Source organism: Dendrobates tinctorius, unplaced genomic scaffold, assembly GCF_039654945.1.
Source record: "Dendrobates tinctorius isolate UK_male_01 unplaced genomic scaffold, ASM3965494v1 ptg000491l, whole genome shotgun sequence".
NCBI classification, from domain to species: Eukaryota; Metazoa; Chordata; class Amphibia; order Anura; family Dendrobatidae; genus Dendrobates; species Dendrobates tinctorius.
In genome coordinates this window covers 104,640-127,981 of record NW_027362152.1, presented here as the reverse complement: position 1 = coordinate 127,981, position 23,342 = coordinate 104,640, and the positions used below count along the sequence as shown (strand labels likewise).

At 51.4% G+C, this 23,342-nt stretch overlaps 1 protein-coding gene across 1 annotated transcript in view; it reads right to left on the bottom strand.

Annotated features, from left to right (window-relative positions):
• WIPI1 (WD repeat domain, phosphoinositide interacting 1) overlaps nt 1-23,342 on the bottom strand; it is a 58,606-nt gene that overhangs the window by 25,121 nt on the left and 10,143 nt on the right. Inside the window, exons 2-8 of the mRNA XM_073564828.1 lie at nt 22,061-22,143; nt 21,251-21,420; nt 14,720-14,816; nt 13,193-13,290; nt 9,191-9,283; nt 9,053-9,123; nt 8,384-8,491 (exon numbers count right to left, since the gene is read on the bottom strand). Of these exons, the coding sequence (XP_073420929.1) occupies nt 8,384-8,491; nt 9,053-9,123; nt 9,191-9,283; nt 13,193-13,290; nt 14,720-14,816; nt 21,251-21,420; nt 22,061-22,143 (720 nt within the window). The remainder of the gene's footprint in view (nt 1-8,383; nt 8,492-9,052; nt 9,124-9,190; nt 9,284-13,192; nt 13,291-14,719; nt 14,817-21,250; nt 21,421-22,060; nt 22,144-23,342) is intronic.

Here is a 23,342-nt window from a genome sequence, read left to right as displayed (position 1 = left end):
GGAAGGAAAAAATAAACATTTACATTTTTTCCAAAGATTTTACTTCGGACACAATTTTTTTATTTTGTCCAGGGCTTCAGGAGAAAATGGACCTCGATATTTGTTGTGTAATCTCTCCTGAGTACAGCGATACCCCATGTGTGGAGGAAGACCAATCTGTAGGCGCACGGCCGTGCTCAGAAGCATCATTTGAGGTTGTGAATGTCAAATTGAGAGCGGACGCCATGCCACATTTGGAGAGCCCCTGATGTGCCTAAACAGTGGAAACCCCCCACATGTGACCCCATTTTGGAAACTAGACCTCCTAAGGAACTTATCTAGATGTGTGGTGAGCACTTTGAGCCCCCAAGGGCTTCACAGAAGTTTATAAGGTAGAGCCGTGAAAATAAAAAATCATATTTTTTCCACAAAAATGATCTTTTTGCCCCCAAATTTTTTATTTTCCCAAAGGTAACAGGAGAAATCAGACCCCCAGAGTTGTTGTGCAGTTTGTCCTGAGCGCGCTGATATACGTGGGGTGAACCACTGTGATCGCCTTACTGCGATCTTTGGGAGGCAGAATGCACAAATCCACCAACGGTGAAGACTTGGTTGTATTATGCCGTTCCTCGTGCGGTATTAGTGACATGGCGGCTTTATTCCTCGGGTCGGTGCGATTTCACCGATACCAGATTTATATCCTTTTTTCATGTTTAGCTTCAGTCACACTAAAAGACGATTTTTTTGGAAGAATTTTTTGTAAGAAGTTTTTGCATCACCACATTTTGAGAGCTATGATTTTCCCATATTTCGGCCGACAGAGTCAGGTGAGGTCTTGTTTTTTGCGGGACGAGCTGACGTTTTTATTGGTACCATTTTCGGGCACATGACGTTTTTTGATCGCTTTCTATTCCAATTTTTGTGGAGGCAGAATGAACAAAAACCAGAAATTCAGGAATTGTTTTTTCTCCGTTCCTCGTGCGGTATTAGTGATATGGCGGCTTTATTCTTCGGGTCACCACGATTACAGCGATACCACATTTATATCTTATTTTATGTTTTGGCGCCTTTTATACAACAAAAGCTATTTTATAGAAAAAAAATATTTTTGCATCACTTTATTCTGCGAGCTATAACTTTATTTTTCGCTGATGACGCTGTGTGGCGGCTCGTTTTTTGCAGGACAAGATGGCGCTTTCATTGGTACCATGATCCTGGAGGATCTGAACCCAAAGTCCCTCCCTGGTCTTGACCCGGAAGTACTGGTGCTATATCAGACCGCCCCTCCCTATGCTCAGGGCCTGAGTATTGTGTTGCTTCCCTGCATGGCTGCTTGGTCGCTCCCTGTATTCTGTGCCCCTGCACTCTGCATACGCTCCGTGCTTGTACTCCGTCTCTTGTGCCGTGCCTTGTCTTAGGTTTTTCCGTTGTGCCGTGTTTCGTCCTTGTACTGCTTGGACTTGTGGTCCTTCCTCTGTTCTCTGTCTTGCCTGTTTCTGCCATGTCTTGCCTTCGCTATAATCTGCCTTGTGTTCCTTCCTATGTTCTCGGTCTTGCCTGTTTCTGCCATGTCTTGCCTTCGCTATAATCTGCCTTGTGTTCCTTCCTATGTTCTCGGTCTTTGCTTGTTCTGCCTCGCTCTCTTCCTATGGTGCTCTGTAGTGCCTCCTGGCACACGGACCATTCCTCCTCTCTTAGAAATGTGCAAGAGAGCACAAAAGGTATGTCTAGTCCCAAGGCTCTGGGCTTCGGCCTACGCTCTGCTGCTAGTTCTATGTCTCGTTTCCTGGCTAGTGCCAAGGCTCAGCCTTTGCCCGGCTCTGGGCTTCGGCCTACGCTCTGCTGCTAGTTCTACGTCTCGTTTCCTGGCTAGTCCCAAGGCTCAGCCTTTGCCCGGCTCTGGGCTTCGGCCTACGCTCTGCTGCTAGTTCTACGTCTCGTTTCCTGGCTAGTCCCAAGGCTCTGTCTTTGCCCGGCTCTGGGCTTCGGCCTACGCTCCGCTGCTAGTTCTATGTCTCGTTTCCTGGCTAGTCCCAAGGCTCTGCCTTTGCCCGGCTCTGGGCTTCGGCCTACGCTCCGCTGCTAGCTCTATGTCTCGTTTCCTGGCTAGTCCCAAGGCTCTGCCTTGGCCCGGCTCTGGGCTTCGGCCTACGCTCCGCTGCTAGCTCTATGTCTCGTTTCCTGGCTAGTCCCAAGGCTCTGCCTTGGCCCGGCTCTGGGCTTCGGCCTACGCTCCGCTGCTAGCTCTATGTCTCGTTTCCTGGCTAGTCCCAAGGCTCTGCCTTGGCCCGGCTCTGGGCTTCGGCCTACGCTCCGCTGCTAGCTCTATGTCTCGTTTCCTGGCTAGTCCCAAGGCTCTGCCTTGGCCCGGCTCTGGGCTTCGGCCTACGCTCCGCTGCTAGCTCTATGTCTCGTTTCCTGGCTAGTCCCAATGCTCAGCCTTGGCCCGGCTCTGGGCTTCGGCCTACGCTCCGCTGCTAGCTCTATGTCTCGTTTCCTGGCTAGTCCCAAGGCTCTGTCTTGGCCCGGCTCTGGGCTTCGGCCTACGCTCCGCTGCTAGCTCTATGTCTCGTTTCCTGGCTAGTCCCAAGGCTCTGTCTTGGCCCGGCTCTGGGCTTCGGCCTACGCTCCGCTGCTAGCTCTGTTCTCTCTCTGACCTGACTGTGTTTCTGCCTATGTTCCTCTCCGTGTTCCGCTCCCTGCCTTGCCTTGTTGCTTCGTGTGCCCTTTGCATGCGCCTGGCCTTCCTAACCTCCTGTTTGTGCCTCAGCCGTGCCCGCTCTAGCCGTGCCCGCCTGCTTGTGCCTCAGCCGTGCTCGTCGGTCAGTGACAGCTATGTCGCCTGCTATAACTCAGCCGGGTTTCCTGGAGTCTTGCCCGTCTGTCAGTGCTGCAGCCCATCCAGCTAGCCAGTGCCCCAGCCGTGCTCTCTGTGCTTCCTTGCACCTCACGCTGTTTCTGCACTGTGCTCTACGTGCCCTCTAAAGCACGCGCAGGTCCTCGCCTGCTCCTTGGCATACCTCCCCGTGCTTCTGTAAAAGTACGTGCAGGCTTTGCCATGTAACCTGTCGTGCCCTCTTGCACGCATAGGCCCTAACCCTGGTCTTGAACCCTGACCCTGGCGTGCCCCTTGCACGCGCAGGCCTCCGTCCTTGTACCTGTCCCTGGCGTGTCCCTCTGCACGCGCAGGCCTCCGTCCTTGTACCTGTCCCTGGCGTGCCCACAGCACGCGCAGGCCTCCGTCCTTGTACCTGTCCCTGGCGTGTCCCTCTACACGCGCAGGCCTCCGTCCTTGTACCTGTCCCTGGCGTGTCCCTCTACACGCGCAGGCCTCCGTCCTTGTACCCGTCCCTGGCGTGTCCCTCTACACGCGCAGGCTTCCGTCCTTGTACCAGTCCCTGGCGTGTCCCTCTACACGCGCAGGCCTCCGTCCTTGTACCAGTCCCTGGCGTGTCCCTCTACACGCGCAGGCCTCCGTCCTTGTACCAGTCCCTGGCGTGTCCCTCTACACGCGCAGGCCTCCGTCCTTGTACCAGTCCCTGGCGTGTCCCTCTACACGCGCAGGCCTCCGTCCTTGTACCAGTCCCTGGCGTGTCCCTCTACACGCGCAGGCCTCCGTCCTTGTACCAGTCCCTGGCGTGTCCCTCTACACGCGCAGGCCTCCGTCCTTGTACCAGTCCCTGGCGTGTCCCTCTACACGCGCAGGCCTCCGTCCTTGTACCTGTCCCTGGCGTGTCCCTCTACATGCGCAGGCCTCCGTCCTTGTACCTGTCCCTGGTGTGCCACAGCACGCGCAGGCTTCCGTCCTTGAACCTGACCCTGGCGTGTCTCCTAGCATGCATCCTGCCTCGTATCCTGGTTTGTCTGCCGGATTCCCGAAGCCTGCCGACCGCTGCCAGAGGTCCGGAACCAGATGACTACATCCTGATGCTTGGATCCTGTCAGTCCTTGCCAGTCTTTCGGGGTCCGATGCCTTCGCACCTGCCTTGGACCCTGGCGTGTCTTCTTGCACGCACTCTGCCTTGGACCCTGGCGTGTTTCCTAGCATGCGCCTTGTCTTGGACTCTAGCGTGTCCCAGCACGCATCCTTCCTAGGGACTCTGGTGTGTTTTCTGCACGTGTCATGTCTGGAATATTTGGCGTGCTCTTGCACGCCCCTTGCCGTGTTTCACCGTTTGTGCCCTGCACCCGATTCCCTGTTCATGCCCTGCACCTGAATAAAGTGTGTAACTTCGTTTGCTGAAGAACCCTGTGACTTCGCTTTGTGTTTCGTATCCTGCTCGTCCTGTTGCCAGGCACTCAATAGTGTCTCCCTGAGCCGGCCGTCTGGTCCAGCTGCCTTGGTGGCCCACCCCCTTGGTCTTGCCCCTGACACTCCCTGTACAGGGGGTGGGTTCTCACTAGGTCAGCTCGCCCTAGGTGGGTGGGTGCCATGGTCCAGAGGGTCCACTCTAAGAAGAAAAAAGACTCAGCGTAAGCGGACGCTCGTCACAGCGGCTTTCCGTAGCTGGATGACCCGAAGGTTATAACAACCCCCGGATCATGGCACAGATTGGGCCCCATGATTACGTCGCGGGGATGCCCCGACCCTCTGCCTCCCCCCCCTGAATGCTGCGATTGCGCTTGATCGCAGCAGTCAGGGGGTTAACAGCCACGTGAGGGCTTATTTTTTGAGGGACAAGTTGTACTCTTGAAAGACAATTGGTTTTACCATGCCATGTATTATAAAATGGGAAAAAAAATTACAAGTGCGGTGAAATTGCAAAAAAAAGTGCAATCCCAGACTGGCTTTTTGTTTTGTTGCTGGGTTCACTAACTGCTAAAACTGCCGTGCCATTAGGAGTCTCCAGGTCGTTACCAGTTCACAGACACCAAACAGGTCTGGCTTACCGATAGCGCCTCCAGTTCTCGTGATCTGCGGTTGGATGAGAATTTGTTTTGTGTGGGCCGAGCTGACGTTATTAAGGATACCACCTTGGTGCAGATACGATCTTTTGATCGCCCGTTATTGTATTTTAATGCAATGTCACGGCAACCAAAAAAAAAAAGTAATTCTGGCGTTTTGTTTTTAATGGCTACACCGTTTAGTGACCGGGTTGTTCCTTTTATTATTGATAGATCGGGCGATCCTGAACACGGCGATACCAAATATGTGGAGGTGGGATTTTTTCTATTGTTTTGATTTGGGCGAAGGGGGGGGGGGGATTTGAACTTTTATTCTTTATATTTTCAAACACTTGTTGTTACTTTCGGCCTGCTGCAGTAGTGTCCATTGTCTTTTGTAGGTTTTGTCTGCATTTATGTGCTGCATGTGGACTAACTCAATCCAAGCTCAGTTTTTGTGTTTTTTCCTTGTATTTTTGCCTTCTGTGCGGCCTCCCTCTCCTGAGCTGGAGGTTGTGTTTAGAGGCTTCCCCTGACTGGTGGTTGGGACCCGGTCCTCGTCTGCCCTTATCCACACATGATAAGGTTACTAATACTACACAGCGTAGGGCCGCCCCGACCGCAGAGTCACCTTCTCGGTGGTGGGACGGCTTTTATGCTATGAGTGATCACATACAGTATTACTAACAACTCTGGATGATTTACATGCACTTTCGCCTTTTACTTATTTATAGCAGGGCTTTTTCATTTTGTCTTTTGTATCCTTTGGAGAGTAGACGCTGCCATAGCGCGATCGCCTCTGCTACATAGAGACGATGCTCAGATCCCCGCTATGTAGCAGAATGACAGCATTGCTATGAGCGCCGACCACTGGGTGGCGCTCACAGCAATCTGCCATCAACAACCACTGACGTCTCGAGGACACCTCTGGTTGTGATGGAAACACATTGATGACCCCCGATCACATGATGGGAGTCAGCGATGCGCGTATTTCCGGACCGGTGCCGGGAAGTGGCATTTAACTAGTTAATAGGTGCGGGCGGATCACGATTCCACCTGCACCTATTGCGGGCACGTGTCACCGCCGAAGCCCACCTCAAAGAGGGGGATAATGCCAGCTGACGTACTATTCCGTCAGTAAGGGGTTAAGATTCCTGTCCTTGTATGTGTTCTGCACACTCCTCCTCACATGTAACGCGCCATCGAACAAATGGCGGTATAATAATTATTAATCATAGATGTAGCGCCACTCACCGGCCTCCTTCTACCTAATACATTGGCTGCAAGCCATCATCACCAACATTACCAGAAATAAACCCGTGACACAGATCATGACTCTAGAGATTAGAGGAGGGTCACTGGTATTGGGGTTCCGTGTGCGCCCCATCATTCACCAGGCACACAAGACCATCCTTATCCAGGGCGCCCTCTCCTGGTAACCAAGATGAACTGCAGCCTAACCATACACCCAGCAGACTAGAGGTCTCCCCCTCACTCTCCACATCCACCCGCCCACACCGCGCTGAGGAGACGGGATCACACAGGTTATAATAGAGGATACAGGAAGCCTAACTAGCGCCCCCTATCTCCAGATTATGGTACGTAGTGATAACACTAGAGTGTAACCCTAATGTCACCCCCCCCCAACATATGAGCGGTCCCCAACACCGACACATCCCCTCCACTCCTTCCCAAGTGGTCCCCAACACATCCCCTCCACTACTTCCCCAGCGGTCCCCAACACATCCCCTCCACTCCTACTCCAGTGGTCCCCAACGCCGACACATCCCCTCCACTCCTTCCCAAGTGGTCCCCAACACATCCCCTCCACTACTTCCCCAGCGGTCCCCAACACATCCCCTCCACTCCTACTCCAGTGGTCCCCAACGCCGACACATCCCCCTCCACTCCTTCCCCAGTGGTCCCCAACACATCCCCTCCACTCCTTCCCCAGCAGTCCCCAACACATCCCCTCCACTCCTACTCCAGTGGTCCCCAACGCCGACACATCCCCTCCACTCCTTCCCAAGTGGTCCCCAACACATCCCCTCCACTACTTCCCCAGCGGTCCCCAACACATCCCCTCCACTCCTACTCCAGTGGTCCCCAACGCCGACACATCCCCTCCACTCCTTCCCCAGTGGTCCCCAACACATCCCCTCCACTCCTTCCCCAGCGGTCCCCAACACATCCCCTCCACTCCTTCCCCAGCGGTCCCCAACACATCCCCTCCACTCCTACCACAGGGGTCCCCAACACATCCCCTCCACTGCTACCCCAGGGGTCCCCAACACATCCCCTCCACTGCTACCCCAGTTGTCCCCAACACATCCCCTCCACTGCTACCCCAGTTGTCCCCAACACATCCCCTCCACTGCTACCCCAGTGGTCCCCAACACATCTCCTCCACTGCTACCCCAGTGGTCCCCAATGCTGACACATCCCCTCCACTCCTACCCCAGAGGTCCCCAACGCCGACACATCCCCTCCACTCCTACCCCAGAGGTCCCCAACGCCGACACATCCCCTCCACTCCTTCCCCAGCGGTCCCCAACACATCCCCTCCACTCCTTCCCCAGCAGTCCCCAACACATCCCCTCCACTCCTTCCCCAGCAGTCCCCAACACATCCCCTCCACTCCTTCCCCAGCAGTCCCCAACACATCCCCTCCACTCCTTCCCCAGCAGTCCCCAACACATCCCCTCCACTCCTTCCCCAGCAGTCCCCAACACATCCCCTCCACTCCTTCCCCAGCAGTCCCCAACACATCCCCTCCACTCCTTCCCCAGCAGTCCCCAACACATCCCCTCCACTCCTTCCCCAGCAGTCCCCAACACATCCCCTCCACTCCTTCCCCAGCAGTCCCCAACACATCCCCTCCACTCCTTCCCCAGCAGTCCCCAACACATCCCCTCCACTCCTTCCCCAGCAGTCCCCAACACATCCCCTCCACTCCTACTCCAGTTGTCCCCAACACATCCCCTCCACTCCTACCCCAGGTGTCCCCAACACATCCACTCCACTGCTACCCCAGTGGTCCCCAATGCTGACACATCCCCTCCACTCCTACCCCAGAGGTCCCCAACGCCGACATTCCCTCCACTCCTACCCCAGTGGTCCCCAACACATCCCCTCCACTCCTACTCCAGTTGTCCCCAACACATCCCCTCCACTCCTACCCCAGTTGTCCCCAACACATCCCCTCCACTGCTACCCCAGTTGTCCCCAACACATCCACTCCACTGCTACCCCAGTTGTCCCCAACACATCCCCTCCACTGCTACCCCAGTGGTCCCCAATGCTGACACATCCCCTCCACTCCTACCCCAGAGGTCCCCAACGCCGACACATCCCCTCCACTCCTACCCCAGAGGTCCCCAACGCCGACATTCCCTCCACTCCTACCCCAGTGGTCCCCAACACATCCCCTCCACTGCCCAGTGGTCTCCAACACCAATAGATCTTCTCCTCTACAGCCCCAAGGTCCCCAATCCGGCCCCGTGGTCTCCGGCCCCCTCACCTTTCTGGTAGATGCTCCAGTCTGAAGATGTGCACCGTCTCAGTGTTGCTGGACACACAAAGGAACTGAGAGTCCATGCTGAAGACCAGGGAGCTGATGTTAACGTACCTGCAGCACGAGAGGAAGTCATAAATTAATCCAATGTTCTGCCACCTCACAGGAGAATGCTGCCGTGCACAAGTATTCAGCCCCCGGGTGCCGAGACTTTATATGTACAATCACAAGTGAGGAAAGAAAGATGAAGGAGGAGCAGGAGTGGGGACATTACCTTCTCTCCAGGGTTTTATGAGGAGGAAGGGAGAGAGGCCTGAGCTGTCCAGCATTACGTGGGGTGTACAAAATGGAAAACACATAATGGTGGAACGCCTGGTCAAGGGATGACACAAACACCAGGGCAAGAGGGGGGGGGGGGGCGACAACAACACCTGGGCGGGAAGGGGGACAGGGGAACAACACCACCTGGGATGGTGGTGTGGAACACATGACAACCAATGGGCAGGAAAAGAGAAAAGGGGATGGATGACATTTGTGCAAGGAGGGGGGGGGGGGCGACGACACCTGGACGTAGAACGGGGGGGTGGGGGAGAAAGAACGACACCTGGACGGACGTAAAACGGGGGGGGGTAGAGCACTCATGGATAGCACTACTTGTATGGATGCATCTCTCACCTCTTCATTCCCCTTCTGAACTCATAGAGCTTCTGCCCCTCCGGGATGGAGAACACGCGGATGACGGTGCCCTGTAACGAGAGGGTAGATGAGCAGACGCACTCACCCTGGCACATTCACCCTCCACCTGTCACTCACCTTCTCTGACGCACTGGCCAGTTTGGTCCCTGTGGAGTTGAAGGCGATGGCAGCGAGCGGGCTGTCATGGGCTGGGATCGTACACTCTATTTTCTATACAGAAACAAAACACATTAGTATTCTCCAAACTGCAAATCCCTGCCCACCGCGCCGCCAGTGACCTCACCATACAGACCCCGCCCACCACACCACCAGTGACCTCACCATACAGACCCCGCCCACCGCGCCGCCAGTGACCTCACCATACAGACCCCGCCCACCACACCACCAGTGACCTCACCATACAGACCCCGCCCACCGCGCCGCCAGTGACCTCACCATACAGACCCCGCCCACCACACCACCAGTGACCTCACCATACAGACCCCGCCCACCGCGCCGCCAGTGACCTCACCATACAGACCCCGCCCACCACACCACCAGTGACCTCACCATACAGACCCCACCGACCTCACCATACAGACCCCGCCCACCGCGCCGCCAGTGACCTCACCATACAGACCCCGCCCACCACACCACCAGTGACCTCACCATACAGACCCCGCCCACCGCGCCGCCAGTGACCTCACCATACAGACCCCGCCCACCACACCACCAGTGACCTCACCATACAGACCCCACCGACCTCACCATACAGACCCCGCCCACTGCGCCGCCAGTGACCTCACCATACAGACCCCGCCCACTGCGCCGCCAGTGACCTCACCATACAGACCCCGCCCACCGCGCCGCCAGTGACCTCACCATACAGACCCCGCCCACCGCTGACCTCACCATACAGACCCCGCCCACCGCGCCGCCAGTGACCTCACCATACAGACCCCGCCCACCACACCACCAGTGACCTCACCATACAGACCCCGCCCACCGCGCCGCCAGTGACCTCACCATACAGACCCCGCCCACCACACCACCAGTGACCTCACCATACAGACCCCGCCCACCGCGCCGCCAGTGACCTCACCATACAGACCCCGCCCACCACACCACCAGTGACCTCACCATACAGACCCCACCGACCTCACCATACAGACCCCGCCCACTGCGCCGCCAGTGACCTCACCATACAGACCCCGCCCACTGCGCCGCCAGTGACCTCACCATACAGACCCCGCCCACCGCGCCGCCAGTGACCTCACCATACAGACCCCGCCCACCGCTGACCTCACCATACAGACCCCGCCCACCGCGCCGCCACTGACCTCACCATACAGACCCCGCCCACTGCGCCGCCAGTGACCTCACCATACAGACCCCGCCGCCAGTGACCTCACCATACAGTCATATGTAAAAGTTTGGGCACCCCTATTAATGTTAACCTTTTTTCTTTATAACAATTTTGGTTTTTACAACAGGTATTTCAGTTTCATATATCTAATAACTGATGGACTCAGTTATATTTCTGGATTCAAATGAGGTTTATTGTACTAACAGAAAATGTGCAATCTGCATTTAAACAAAATTTGACCGGTGCAAAAGTATGGGCACCCTTATCATTTTCTTGATTTGAACACTCCTAACTACTTTTTACTGACTTCCTGAAGCACTAAATTGGTTTTGTAATCTCATTGAGCTTTGAACTTCATAGCCAGGTGTATCAAATCATGAGAAAAGGTATTTAAAGTGGCCACTTGCAAGTAGTTCTCCTATTTGATGCTCCTATGAAGAGTGGCATCATGGGCTCCTCAAAACAACTCTCAAATGATCTGAAAACAAAGATTATTCAACATAGCTTTTCAGGGGAAGGATACAAAAAGTTGTCTCAGAGATTTAACCTGTCAGTTTCCACTGTGAGGAACATAGTAAGGAAATGGAAGAACACAGGTACAGTTCTTGTTAAGCCCAGAAGTGGCAGGCCAAGAAAAATATCAGAAAGGCAGAGAAGAAGAATGGTGAGAACAGTCAAGGACAATCCACAGACCACCTCCAAAGACCGGCAGCATCATCTTGCTGCAGATGGTGTCACTGTGCATCGGTCAATACAGCGCACTTTACACAAGGAGAAGCTGTATGGGAGAGTGATGCGAAAGAAGCCGTTTCTGCAAGCACGCCACAAACAGAGTCGCCTGAGGTCTGCAAAAGCACATGTGGACAAGCCAGTTACATTTTGGAAGAAGGTCCTGTGGACTGATGAAACAAAGATTGAGTTGTTTGGTCATACAAAAAGGCGTTATGCATGCGCTGTATTGTTGACCGATGCACAGTGACACCATCTGCAGCAAGATGAGGCTGCAGGTCTTTGGAGGTGGTCTGTGGATTGTCCTTGACTGTTCTCACCATTCTTCTTCTCTGCCTTTCTGATATTTTTCTTGGCCTGCCACTTCTGGGCTTAACAAGAACTGTACCTGTGTTCTTCCATTTCCTTACTATGTTCCTCACAGTGGAAACTGACTGGTTAAATCTCTGAGACAACTTTTTGTATCCTTCCCCTGAAAAGCTATGTTGAATAATCTTTGTTTTCAGATCATTTGAGAGTTGTTTTGAGGAGCCCATGATGCCACTCTTCATAGGAGAATCAAATAGGAGAACTACTTGCAAGTGGCCACTTTAAATACCTTTTCTCATGATTTGATACACCTGGCTATGAAGTTCAAAGCTCAATGAGGTTACAAAACAAATTTAGTGCTTCAGGAAGTCAGTAAAAAGTAGTTAGGAGTGTTCAAATCAAGAAAATGATAAGGGTGCCCATACTTTTGCACCGGTCAAATTTTGTTTAAATGCAGATTGCACATTTTCTGTTAGCACAATAAACCTCATTTGAATCCAGAAATATAACTGAGTCCATCAGTTATTAGATATATGAAACTGAAATACCTGTTGTAAAAACCAAAATTGTTATAAAGAAAAAAGGTTAACATTAATAGGGGTGCCCAAACTTTTACATATGACTGTACAGACCCCGCCCACCACACCACCAGTGACCTCACCATACAGACCCCACCCACCACGCCGCCACTGACCTCACCATACAGACCCCGCCCACTGCGCCGCCAGTGACCTCACCATACAGACCCCGCCCACCGCGCCGCCAGTGACCTCACCATACAGACCCCGCCCACCGCGCCGCCAGTGACCTCACCATACAGACCCCGCCCACCGCTGACCTCACCATACAGACCCCGCCCACCGCGCCGCCACTGACCTCACCATACAGACCCCGCCCACCGCGCCGCCACTGACCTCACCATACAGACCCCGCCGCCAGTGACCTCACCATACAGACCCCGCCCACCACTGACCTCACCATATACCATATTTTTCGGATTATAAAACACACTTTTTTCACCCAAATTTGGGGGGGAAAATCTTATAATGTGGATATACTTTACGGGCTACGGTAGAGCATGGTCCCAGGGTCGCTGCTGGAGGAGGAAAGAGTGGAGCGTTGCTGCAGGTTGCAGGCTGGGGATGAGGTGGTGTTCGGATGTGAGGCGCACCGCTGCGGTTGTCCGGAGCCGCAGCGGGGGCTCTGCCGACATTATGTGAAAGGCCAGAGTCCCCGCAGTTCCATGGTTTCTTACACGGTGGACTCCGGGAAAATGGCTGCCGGGGGCGGCGCGGATGGAGATCTCGGCACCAAGATCTCGGGAGATGAGATCTCCGTGCTGAGAAACTAACCCGCAGCAGCACGCCACACATGCAAACACCCCCTCCTCCCGGCCTGAAGCAAACACTCCACTCTTGCCTCCACCAGCAGCGACCCTGGGACCCTGCTTCACCACAGCCACCACCCCCGGTAAGTAATAAAACGCGTGGATTATACGAAGCACCACTATTTAATTTAAAAAAAAAAAAAAAGTTTTTTCTTATTTTTCGCCTCAAAATTTGGGGTGCGTCTTATAATACGGAGCGTCTTATAATCCACAAAATACAGTAGTCCCCGCCCTCTGCGCCAGTGACCTCACCATACAGACCCCGCCCACTGCGCCGCCAGTGACATCAGCCTCCAGTTAGTCTTCATCTTTGTTCTCACAGATGGATGTGTGCACAGCAGCCACTCACCAGTGTGTTGGTATCATACACCATGATCTCGCCCACAGAGGCACTGCCGGGATACGCCAGGTAGGAGTTGGAATGGTTAATAGAGAGCGCACAGAGACCTAGAGGAACAAAGGAACGGCTCAGAGAACGAGACCCAGACAGAAACCTGCCCACCTCTTCCTCCCAATATGGACTCTCCGCCTCCCACACCCAATACCGGCTGCTCTTCCCCCAACCACTGCCCCCCACCCCAAATACCTACCTCCGCCCCAATCTCTGTCACCCCCAAATATTGACCTCCTCCCCAACCACTGCTTCACCCCAAATACTGACCTCCTCCCCACTGTGCCACCCCAATACTAACTCCTCCTCACCTATCAGTGTCACTCCCAATACTAACTGCTTCTCCCCCAACCACTGCGTCACCCCCAATCACAATACTGCCTGCTCCTCTCCCAACCACTGACCCACCCCCAATACAGACTACCCCAACCCCATACTGACTGCGCCTCCCCCAACCACTGCTTCACCCCAAATACTGACCTCCTCCCCAACCACTGCTTCACCCCAAATACTGACCTCCTCCCCACTGTGCCACCCCAATACTAACTCCTCCTCACCTATCAGTGTCACTCCCAATACTAACTGCTTCTCCCCCAACCACTGCGTCACCCCCAATCACAATACTGCCTGCTCCTCTCCCAACCACTGACCCACCCCCAATACAGACTACCCCAACCCCATACTGACTGCGCCTCCCCCAACCACTGCTTCACCCCAAATACTGACCTCCTCCCCAACCACTGCTTCACCCCAAATACTGACCTCCTCCCCACTGTGCCACCCCAATACTAACTCCTCCTCACCTATCAGTGTCACTCCCAATACTAACTGCTTCTCCCCCAACCACTGCGTCACCCCCAATCCTATGCTTCTCCTCTCCCAACCACTGCTCCACCCCCAATACAGACTACCCCAACCACTGCATCACCCCCAATCCTATGCTTCTCTCCCAACCAATGCTCCACCCCCAATACAGACTACCCCAACCCCATACTGACTGCACCTCCCCCAATCACTGCATGACTCCAATACTGACTGCGCATCCCAGAACCACTGCTCCACCCCTTTTACTGCTCCTCCTTCAACCCCTGCCCCACCTCCAATACTGAATGCCCTCCTCAACTACTACCCAACCCAAAATACTCACTGCACCTCCCCCAATCCATGCCCCATCCCCAACCACTGCCTCACCCTCAACCACCGCCCATCATCCCCAATCCTGATTGAGCCTCCCACAACCACTGCCCCTCCCCCAATACTGACGGCCCCACCCCCAATCACTGCTCCACCCCTATTACTTACAGCTCCTTACCCCAACCACTGCCCCCCCCCCAATACTGACTGCTCCTCCCAGAACTTCTGCCCCACCCCTATTTCTTACTGCTCCTTCCCCAACCATTGCCCCACCCCGTTTCTATAATGACAGTCCCTCCCCAACCATTACTAGCTGCTTCTCCCATCACATTACTGACTGGGCCTCATTACCAGTGGGATTCTGAGGGGTGTCCAGCAGAGTTCTCAGCAGCTTCATGTCTTTTATATTATGGATGTAAACAGACTCCTCCAGACAGACCACCAGCCTCTAGAACAAAGAGCAAGCCGTCAGTAAGCGACAAGCAGGACCCACGTTAGAAGGTCCTCAAGTCACAGCAGGATAGGAAAATCGTATCTGAAGTGTCCAGAAGAAGCCTCCAGCAGTGAGTAAATGAGAAGTAAATACTATTATATTATGTAGTTGTCGTAGAGAGAAAAATAAGATAAAAAAAAAAAAAAAACCTCTCAGAGAGGGAACAGATAATCCTCACATTGAGCAATGACTGCCTTGTGGACATCTGTCAGTCAGCAGTCTTCCCCATGATTATGGAGCTACTGTTCAAAGGGCTTGTCTGAGACACGTTGGAGCCAGTGGTCCGTGATGAATATCGGGGTATGTATTGATCCAATATTTCTAGGAGATACATTTTTGGTGTCGTAGCAACAGGAACAGAGCGCATTCACTCACATCACCATAAGGCCATTCTAACGTAATAACCGTCAGATGGATCATGCTATCCAGGTCCTGTTTTATCCATATAGAAGGTGAAGTTGCGCTAGGAAACATGATGACAAGATCTACCTTCAGGGGCAAAGATATCCTGAAAGTTCAGTATTTTATAAAATAAAGACCTGTCACACCCCACAATCAGCCCCCACATGAGAGAAGGTATGAGGGGCATAACATTGATCTCATAAAAAAAGCAGTTTGAGGCTTTGCATTTTGTCAGTCCTGGAAGGTAGAGCTTCCTGGAGTTTTGACCATTTTCCTGGAGAACCTCCCTCTGCTAAGCTTTGAGCCATTTCCGTTCAATCAGGTTTAGTAATTCTCTTTTGCTATCCTTTTTACTTCAACTAATTGTATATATCACACATACATACCCTATCTTTCTGGATTAAATATATAAACTTAATAGCTCTGTTCCTCTTGCTCTGTAAACCGCACCCATACACTACCTGTAACGGGTGTCCTATCGGCCTGTATAAACATTTTTTTTTGTTTTGAAAAAAGCCCTCCCTCGGCTTATGCACAAGTCATTGTCCCAGAAAGCCGGTGGGGGAGTGGGAGCAGCGGGTCAGAGGCAGGAGCCGGCGGCTGTGGCTAAAGCCTGTTGCCAATGCTAAAGAGAAACGAATATTCATTTCTCTTATAGCACGCACAGTGACAGCTGCCGCCGCCGGCTTCCAGAAGACGACATACTCACCCTCCAGCGTGCCCTCGCAGCATCTTAATGGTTTCAGCAGGTCTGCCTGCTCTGAGCGACCATGTGGCCCTGCTCATTAAGGTACTGAATATGTCTCCTCTCCTCTCCCATAGGCGTGGAGCACATATTCCGTGGCAAAATTAGGTGCCTCAGCTTATACTCGAGCATATTTTTTTTTTTTGCTTTATATACTTATGTATATTTCTGCGGTACTACACGGATGAGGGTCAGAAATGTCTGAGTTGTATTGTACTATATGTGGACTGCATTAAATAAACTCGGCGGATGATGAGAAGATAATTACTTCTATTTAATCTCACACAGACCTGTCCTGCACAGAGCTCCTGCTCCGACACACCCAACCTTAACTGAAAGATTAAATGGGAATCGTGGACATGGGCCACTCCGAAGACCCGAAGTGGAGGAAGAGATCCATCCCATTTTTGGGATGGATCCAAAAATAAAAGCTACTCAGGGCTCATACCCATCACCATAACAAAACAAAACAAAAAACCAAAAAGTTCTGCACCAATATCGGAAATGTGGGACGAGGGTCATGCGATTTTCATGCAAGTACAATGCGATTTTTTAATCACCTGGCATCTGAAGAACATCGATTTACATGTGATGCGATCCACTTTTAACATGAGCTTTCACACAGAGAATTGCCCTGTCATTTACACAGTTTTCCAAGGAAATATTCTTCAAGAGATCTCCCAACATTTTATTAACCAGCAGAGAGAAAGCAGACAGCTGGGGGCTGATGTTTATAGCATTGGAAAGGAGTAATACCCATAGAGATTCAAAGGCTATCAATATCAGCTCACAACTGTATACTTATCCTTTACTGGTTATTAAAATGGGGAAACCCTCGCCCCCCAAAAAAAAGAAAAATTGGGTGATGCCCGGGGGTGTTGATGTCAGCTTTCTATTCACAGCTGACATTAAGCCCAGGGATTAGTAATGGAGAGACGTCTATAGGACACCCTCATTAATTACCACAGTCAAATTGTTAAAAAAAAAAAAAGGAAGAGAAGTAACACCCAAAAGTACTGTATCTATAATAATAAATGCCCTAAGCAGCTTCCGGTTGTAACAACTTCCGTCCAGTTGTAACCGGTGACGTCACCGCACACCTCTTTCCATGTTAACCCTCAACACACACACTCCTCTCACCTTTCACCATCTCCACTCACTCTTTCACTCCACATACGAACCTTTCTCTCACTCCGTCTCTCATACTCACGCCGTCATCGCCGCTGATCCACGATCCCCGACATCATCTTCCGCCGGCGCCATCCTGGATCCAGACATCCTCCACGCCGGCGACATGTTCTTGCGGCGACGCCATTTTGGATCGGCGAAATCCCGCGATAGTCAAGATGGCGTCGCCGCAAGAACACGTCGCCGGCGTGGAGGACGTCGGGATCCAAAATGGCGTCGGCGAAATCTCGCGAGATTTTGCCGACGCCATTTTGGATTCCGACGTCCTCCACGCCGGCGACATGTTCTTGCGGCGACGCCATCTTGACTATCGCGGGATTTCGCCGATTCAAAATGGCGTCGCCGCAAGAACATGTCGCCGGCGTGGAGGACGTCTGGATCCAGGACATGCTCTTCCGGCAACGCCATCTTGAGTATCGCGGGATTTCACGATACTCAAGATGGCGTCGCCGCAAGAACATGTCGCCGGCGTGGACAACGTCTGGATCCAGGATGGCGCCGGCGGAAGAAGATGTTGGGGATCGTGGAGCAGCGGCGATGACGGCGTGAGTATGAGAGTCGGTGTGAGAGAATGGGTCGTATGTGGAGTGAAAGAGTGAGTGGAGATGGAGAAAGGTGAGAGGAGTGTGTGTGTTGAGGGTTAACATGACAAGAGGTGTGATGCTATCGCATCCTTCCGATGCGATAGCATCGGGCCATAATCTAGTTTGAAATAGTGACAGACTCCTTTTATATGCGGTTTTTTTCGTAAAATTAGATTCATTTCTCACCTCAAAAGCCAATCCACTGAAGCCAAAGTCCCCTGTAAAAGAATTAAAACAAACAACTATATTCCTCAATTGTCTGCTGAGAAGATAAGAATTCTATTGTCCAGCGACAGGTCTACCTCTGCTACATCTATATGGCGGGCTGAATTGTTGCAGGATGAGAATATACAGCCTGCCATCCTGCAGAGACACAGAGCTGTGCGTGCTTGCTCTGCGCCTCGTAGTGACAGGGTGAAGTTGAGTGGGGTTCATATCAAATTAACTCCTTTCACCTCACTGACGTCCCCACAAGAATGAGAGTTCTCACACTCGTGGTGCAGTCAGTCAGGTCACTGAAATTCAGAGCCAATGATCATAGTGCAAGCACTATAAGAACTATTCCCACGGCGCTTGCACCAATACAGTTAGGTCCATATATATTTGGACAGAGACAACATTTTTCTAATTTTGGTTCTAGACATTACCACAATGAATTTTAAACAAAACAATTCAGATGCAGTTGAAGTTCAGACTTTCAGCTTTCATTTGAGGGTCTCCACATTAACATTGGATGAAGGGTTTAGGAGTTTCAGCTCCTTAACATGTGCCACCCTGTTTTTAAAGGGACCAAAAGTAATTGGACAATTGACTCCAAGGCTATTTCATGGACAGGTGTGGGCAATCCCTTCGTTATGTCATTCTCTATTAAGCAGATAAAAGGCCTGGAGTTGATCTGAGGTGTGGTGCTTGCATTTGGAAGGTTTTGCTGTGAAGGAAACAAGCGGTCAAAGATGCTCTCCATGCAGGTGAAACAAGCCATCCTTAAGCTGCAAAAACAGAAAAACCCATCCGAGAAATTGCTACAACATTAGGAGCGGCAAAATCTACAGTTTGGTCCATCCTGAGAAAGAAAGAAAGCACTGGTGAACTCATCAATGCAAAAAGACCTGGGCGCCCACGGAAGACAACAGTGGTGGATGATCGCAGAATAATCTCCATGGTGAAGAGAAACCCCTTCACAACAGCCAACCAAGTGACCAACACTCTCCAGGAGGCAGGCGTATCACTATCCAAATCTACCATAAAGAGAAGACTGCATGAAAGTAAATACAGAGGGTTCACTGCACGGTGCAAGCCACTCATAAGCATCAAGAATCAAAAGGCTGAACTGGACTCTGCTAAAAAAAACATCTAAAAAAGCCAGCACAGGTATGGTGAAGGCGTGGTACAGCTCATGATCCAAAGCATACCACATCATCTGTAAGACACGGCGGAGGCAGTGTGATGGCTTGGGCATGCATGGCTGCCAGTGGCACTGGGTCACTAGTGTTTATTGATGATGTGACACAGGACAGAAGCAGCCGGATGAATTCTGAGGTATTCAGAGCCATACTGTGTGCTCAGATCCAGCCAAACTGATTGGTCGTCGTTTCATACTACAGATGGACAATGACCCAAAACATGAAGCCAAAGCAACCCAGGAGTTTATTAAAGCAAAGAAGTGGAATATTCTGGAAAGGCCAAGTCAGTCACCTGATCTCAACCCAATTGAGCATGCATTTCACTTGTTAAAGACTAAACTTCAGACAGAAAGGCCCACAAACAAACAGCAACTGAAAACCACCGCAGTGAAGGCCTGAAAACCACCGCAGTGAAGGCCTGGCAGAGCATCAAAAAGGAGGAAACACAGCGTCTGGTGATGGCCATGAGTCCAAGACTTCAGGCAGTCATTGCCAACAAAGGGTTTTCAGCCAAGTACTAGAAATGAACATTTTATTAACAATTATTTAATCTGTCCAATTACTTTTGGTCCCTTTAAAAACAGGGTGGCCCATGTTAAGGAGCTGAAACTCCTAAACCCTTCATCCAATTTTAATGTGGAGACCCTCAAATGAAAGCTGAAAGTCTGAACTTCAACTGCAGCTGAATTGTTTTGTTTAAAATTCATTGTGGTAATGTCTAGAACCAAAATTAGAAAAATGTTGTCTCTGTCCAAATATATATGGACCTAACTGTATAATTGAGGTGAAAGGAGCTCATTAGATATGAACCTTGTTCAACTTTACACGTCACTGCGAGGCTCTGAGCAAGCACTTGCAGCTCCGTGTCTCTGCTGGATGGAAGGCTGTATAGTCTCATCTTGCAAGAATTCAGCCTGCCATTAAGATGTAGCAGAGATAGATGCATTGCAGTACAACAGGATTCTTATTTTCTCAGCAGACAAGTGAGGAATATAGTTTATTTTAATTCCTTTGCGGGGGACATTGACTTCAGTGGATTGGATGTTGAGGTGAGTAATGAATCTAAATTTACCAAAAAAAAGCATGAAAAAAGTCTGTCACTCTTTCAAATAAAAGACTTAATTATGGGTGTTAAGTTTTTTACAATTTGACTATGGGGTTAGTAACCTTTACTAACCTCGTGGCTTGATGTCAGCTGTCAATACAAAGGTGATATCAACCCCACTTGCCATCACACCAGGGAAAGTGGAAAGAGCGAGGCCAAGTGACAGATTTGTCACATCTTATATATGCACCATTTCTGGGGCTGCTGAGAGCGGATGTGTTTAGTCTGGGAGGTTGCCCAATTTCCATGACCCCTTCCTAGGCTATTAATGTCAGACCACAGCTGTCTGCATAGCCTTTGGTGGTTAATTATACATTTTTTTTTTTTTTTTTTTAGGGGGGCTCCCCCATTTAATAACCAGTGAAGGCTAAGTATACAGCCTCGAGCTGATATTAATAGCCTGCGAACCTCCATGGGTGTTACCCCCTCCCAGGCTATAAACATCTGCCCTCAGCTGTCCACTTTACCTCTGCTGGTTAATACAATTTTGGCAGAGCCCATGCCATTTTTTTTCCCCCCACAAAATAATTTGGTAAGTAATAAAATGCATGTACAGTAAGCTACACACTGTATTCATGTGCCTGACTTCTTTATATCTATTCTGACGGGTCACGCTGTGATTTTACTATTCGCGGCAGAAGTGTCGGGTTGGCAAGGACCTCGGTGTGTAAAAAAAAAAAAAAATCACAGCGATCTCCAGTGGGTTCTGTGTGGCTAAGCAAATCCTGGGGGACACAATGACCCCACACAATGATGCCACCTTTGACCTAACCTCCCATTTTTGGGGGCAGGGATACAGTGGCTCGCTCTCGTCTGCCAAAACTGGATGAACATTCAAGAAGGAACATGCAGTAGAAAGTAGTGTTGAAGTGGTGGTCCACCATGGCGGCGGTACATGGGTTAGTGTGACTGCAGCGAGAGGACTTCAGAGACCACCATGGTTACAGACTGCCCCCACGTACCTGCCGGTTTAGTCTGATGGACAGGATGTTGCCGGAATAGTTGTAGTTGCAGATTTCTGTTCCTTTCTTAAAATGGAAGACATTCATTTGGCGAGGCTTGGAGTGACTGACGACTACCACGAGACTGCTGGAGAAGAGACGCTCAACGATGTATACGTCCGAGAGATCATCTACAAAACACATGTATAAAAGTGAGGTGGGCAAGAAAGCAAGCAACATCCAAGGGGCAAGCCCTGAGGCAGAGGAGATAGCGAGCCACGACGTAGAGGAGAATGCGAGAGAGCCACAAGACAGAGGAGCAATCAATGACTGGGGCAGGGGGAGCAAACCACGATGCAGACATCTCCCTGCAAGGATTGTCGCAACACTACATCTCTCCCCCGTGGTCGCAGCTGGTCATTTGCTGATGCATTGGACCACCATTGAGGCTTTCGTGGAAGCCATAATCACACCATTTCCTTTGGAGCAGATACTTTACAAAATGCAAAAAAAAAAAAAAAAAAAAATTCAAAAATTCTTGGGAAAAAACTCTCCCGACACATCAATGTGAAAATCACTTTGCTGTAATCATTGAGCTTTTTCCATGAAGAGGTTTTGAAATAACTTGTGAGGACAAAAAAAAAAAAAAAGCTCCCCAAGCTAAGCTGCAAGACTTCATAAAGAAAATATCTGCTAAATGCTGCTTAAGGCAAAGGAGCTTTCCACAACGCAGTGTGAATGTGGCTTTATGTGATGGAGTGGGGAGCGGTCAGCAACCAACCACCACCACCAGCAGCACCAGACCCCTTCTACAGATGCTCAGATCTTTACCATTTTCATGGACGAGGTCGAGCTGCTCCACCGAGGACAGAGAGAAGAGCTTGTACCCAGATTTCATCCCGATGGCGAGGGACCTGCAAACACCAACATGGCAAGGAAAAAAAAAGGTTAGAGGTCACCTGCAACCTTGGAACTCACAAAGAAGCCCCTCAGCCCTCACAAGCCCTCATGAGTGATCTACAGAGAAGCCCCTCAACCATCACCACCCCCCCTCATGAGTAATCTACAGAAGCCCCTCATCCATCACAAGCCCTCATGAGTGATCTACAGAGAAGCCCCTCAACCATCATCAGCCCTCATGAGTAATCTACAAAGAAGCCCCTCAGCCATCACCACACCTTATGAGTAATCTACAGAGAAGCCCCCCAGCCATCACTACCCCTCATGAATAATCTACAGAGAAGCCCCCCAGCCATCACCACCCCTCACCAGTAAGCTGCAGAGAAGCCCCTCAGCCATCACCACACATCACCAGTAATCTACAGAGCCCTCACAGCCATCACCTCACCAGTAATCTACAGAGAAGCCCTCACAGCCATCACCACCCCTCACCAGTAAGCTGCAGAGAAGCCCCTCAGCCATCACCACACATCACCAGTAATCTACAGAGCCCTCACAGCCATCACCTCACCAGTAATCTACAGAGAAGCCCTCACAGCCATCACCACCCCTCACCAGTAAGCTGCAGAGAAGCCCCTCAGCCATCACCACACATCACCAGTAATCTACAGAGAAGCCCTCACAGCCATCACCACACCTCACCAGTAATCTACAGAGAAGCCCCTCAGCCATCACCACCCCTCACCAGTAATCTACAGAGAAGACCCTCACAGCCATCACCACACCTCACCAGTAATCTACAGAGAAGCCCCTCAGCCATCACCACACCTCACCAGTAATCTACAGAGAAGTCCTCACAGCCATCACCACACCTCACCAGTAATCTACAGAGAAGCCCTCACAGCCATCACCACACCAGTAATCTACAGAGAAGTCCTCACAGCCATCACCACCCCTCACCAGTAATCTACAGAGAAGCCCTCACAGCCATCACCACCCCTCACCAGTAATCTACAGAGAAGTCCTCACAGCCATCACCACCCCTCACCAGTAATCTACAGAGAAGCCCCCCAGCCATCACCACCCCTCACCAGTAATCTACAGAGAAGCCCTCACAGCCATCACCACCCCTCACCAGTAATCTACAGAGAAGCCCTCACAGCCATCACCACCCCTCACCAGTAATCTACAGAGAAGCCCTCACAGCCATCAC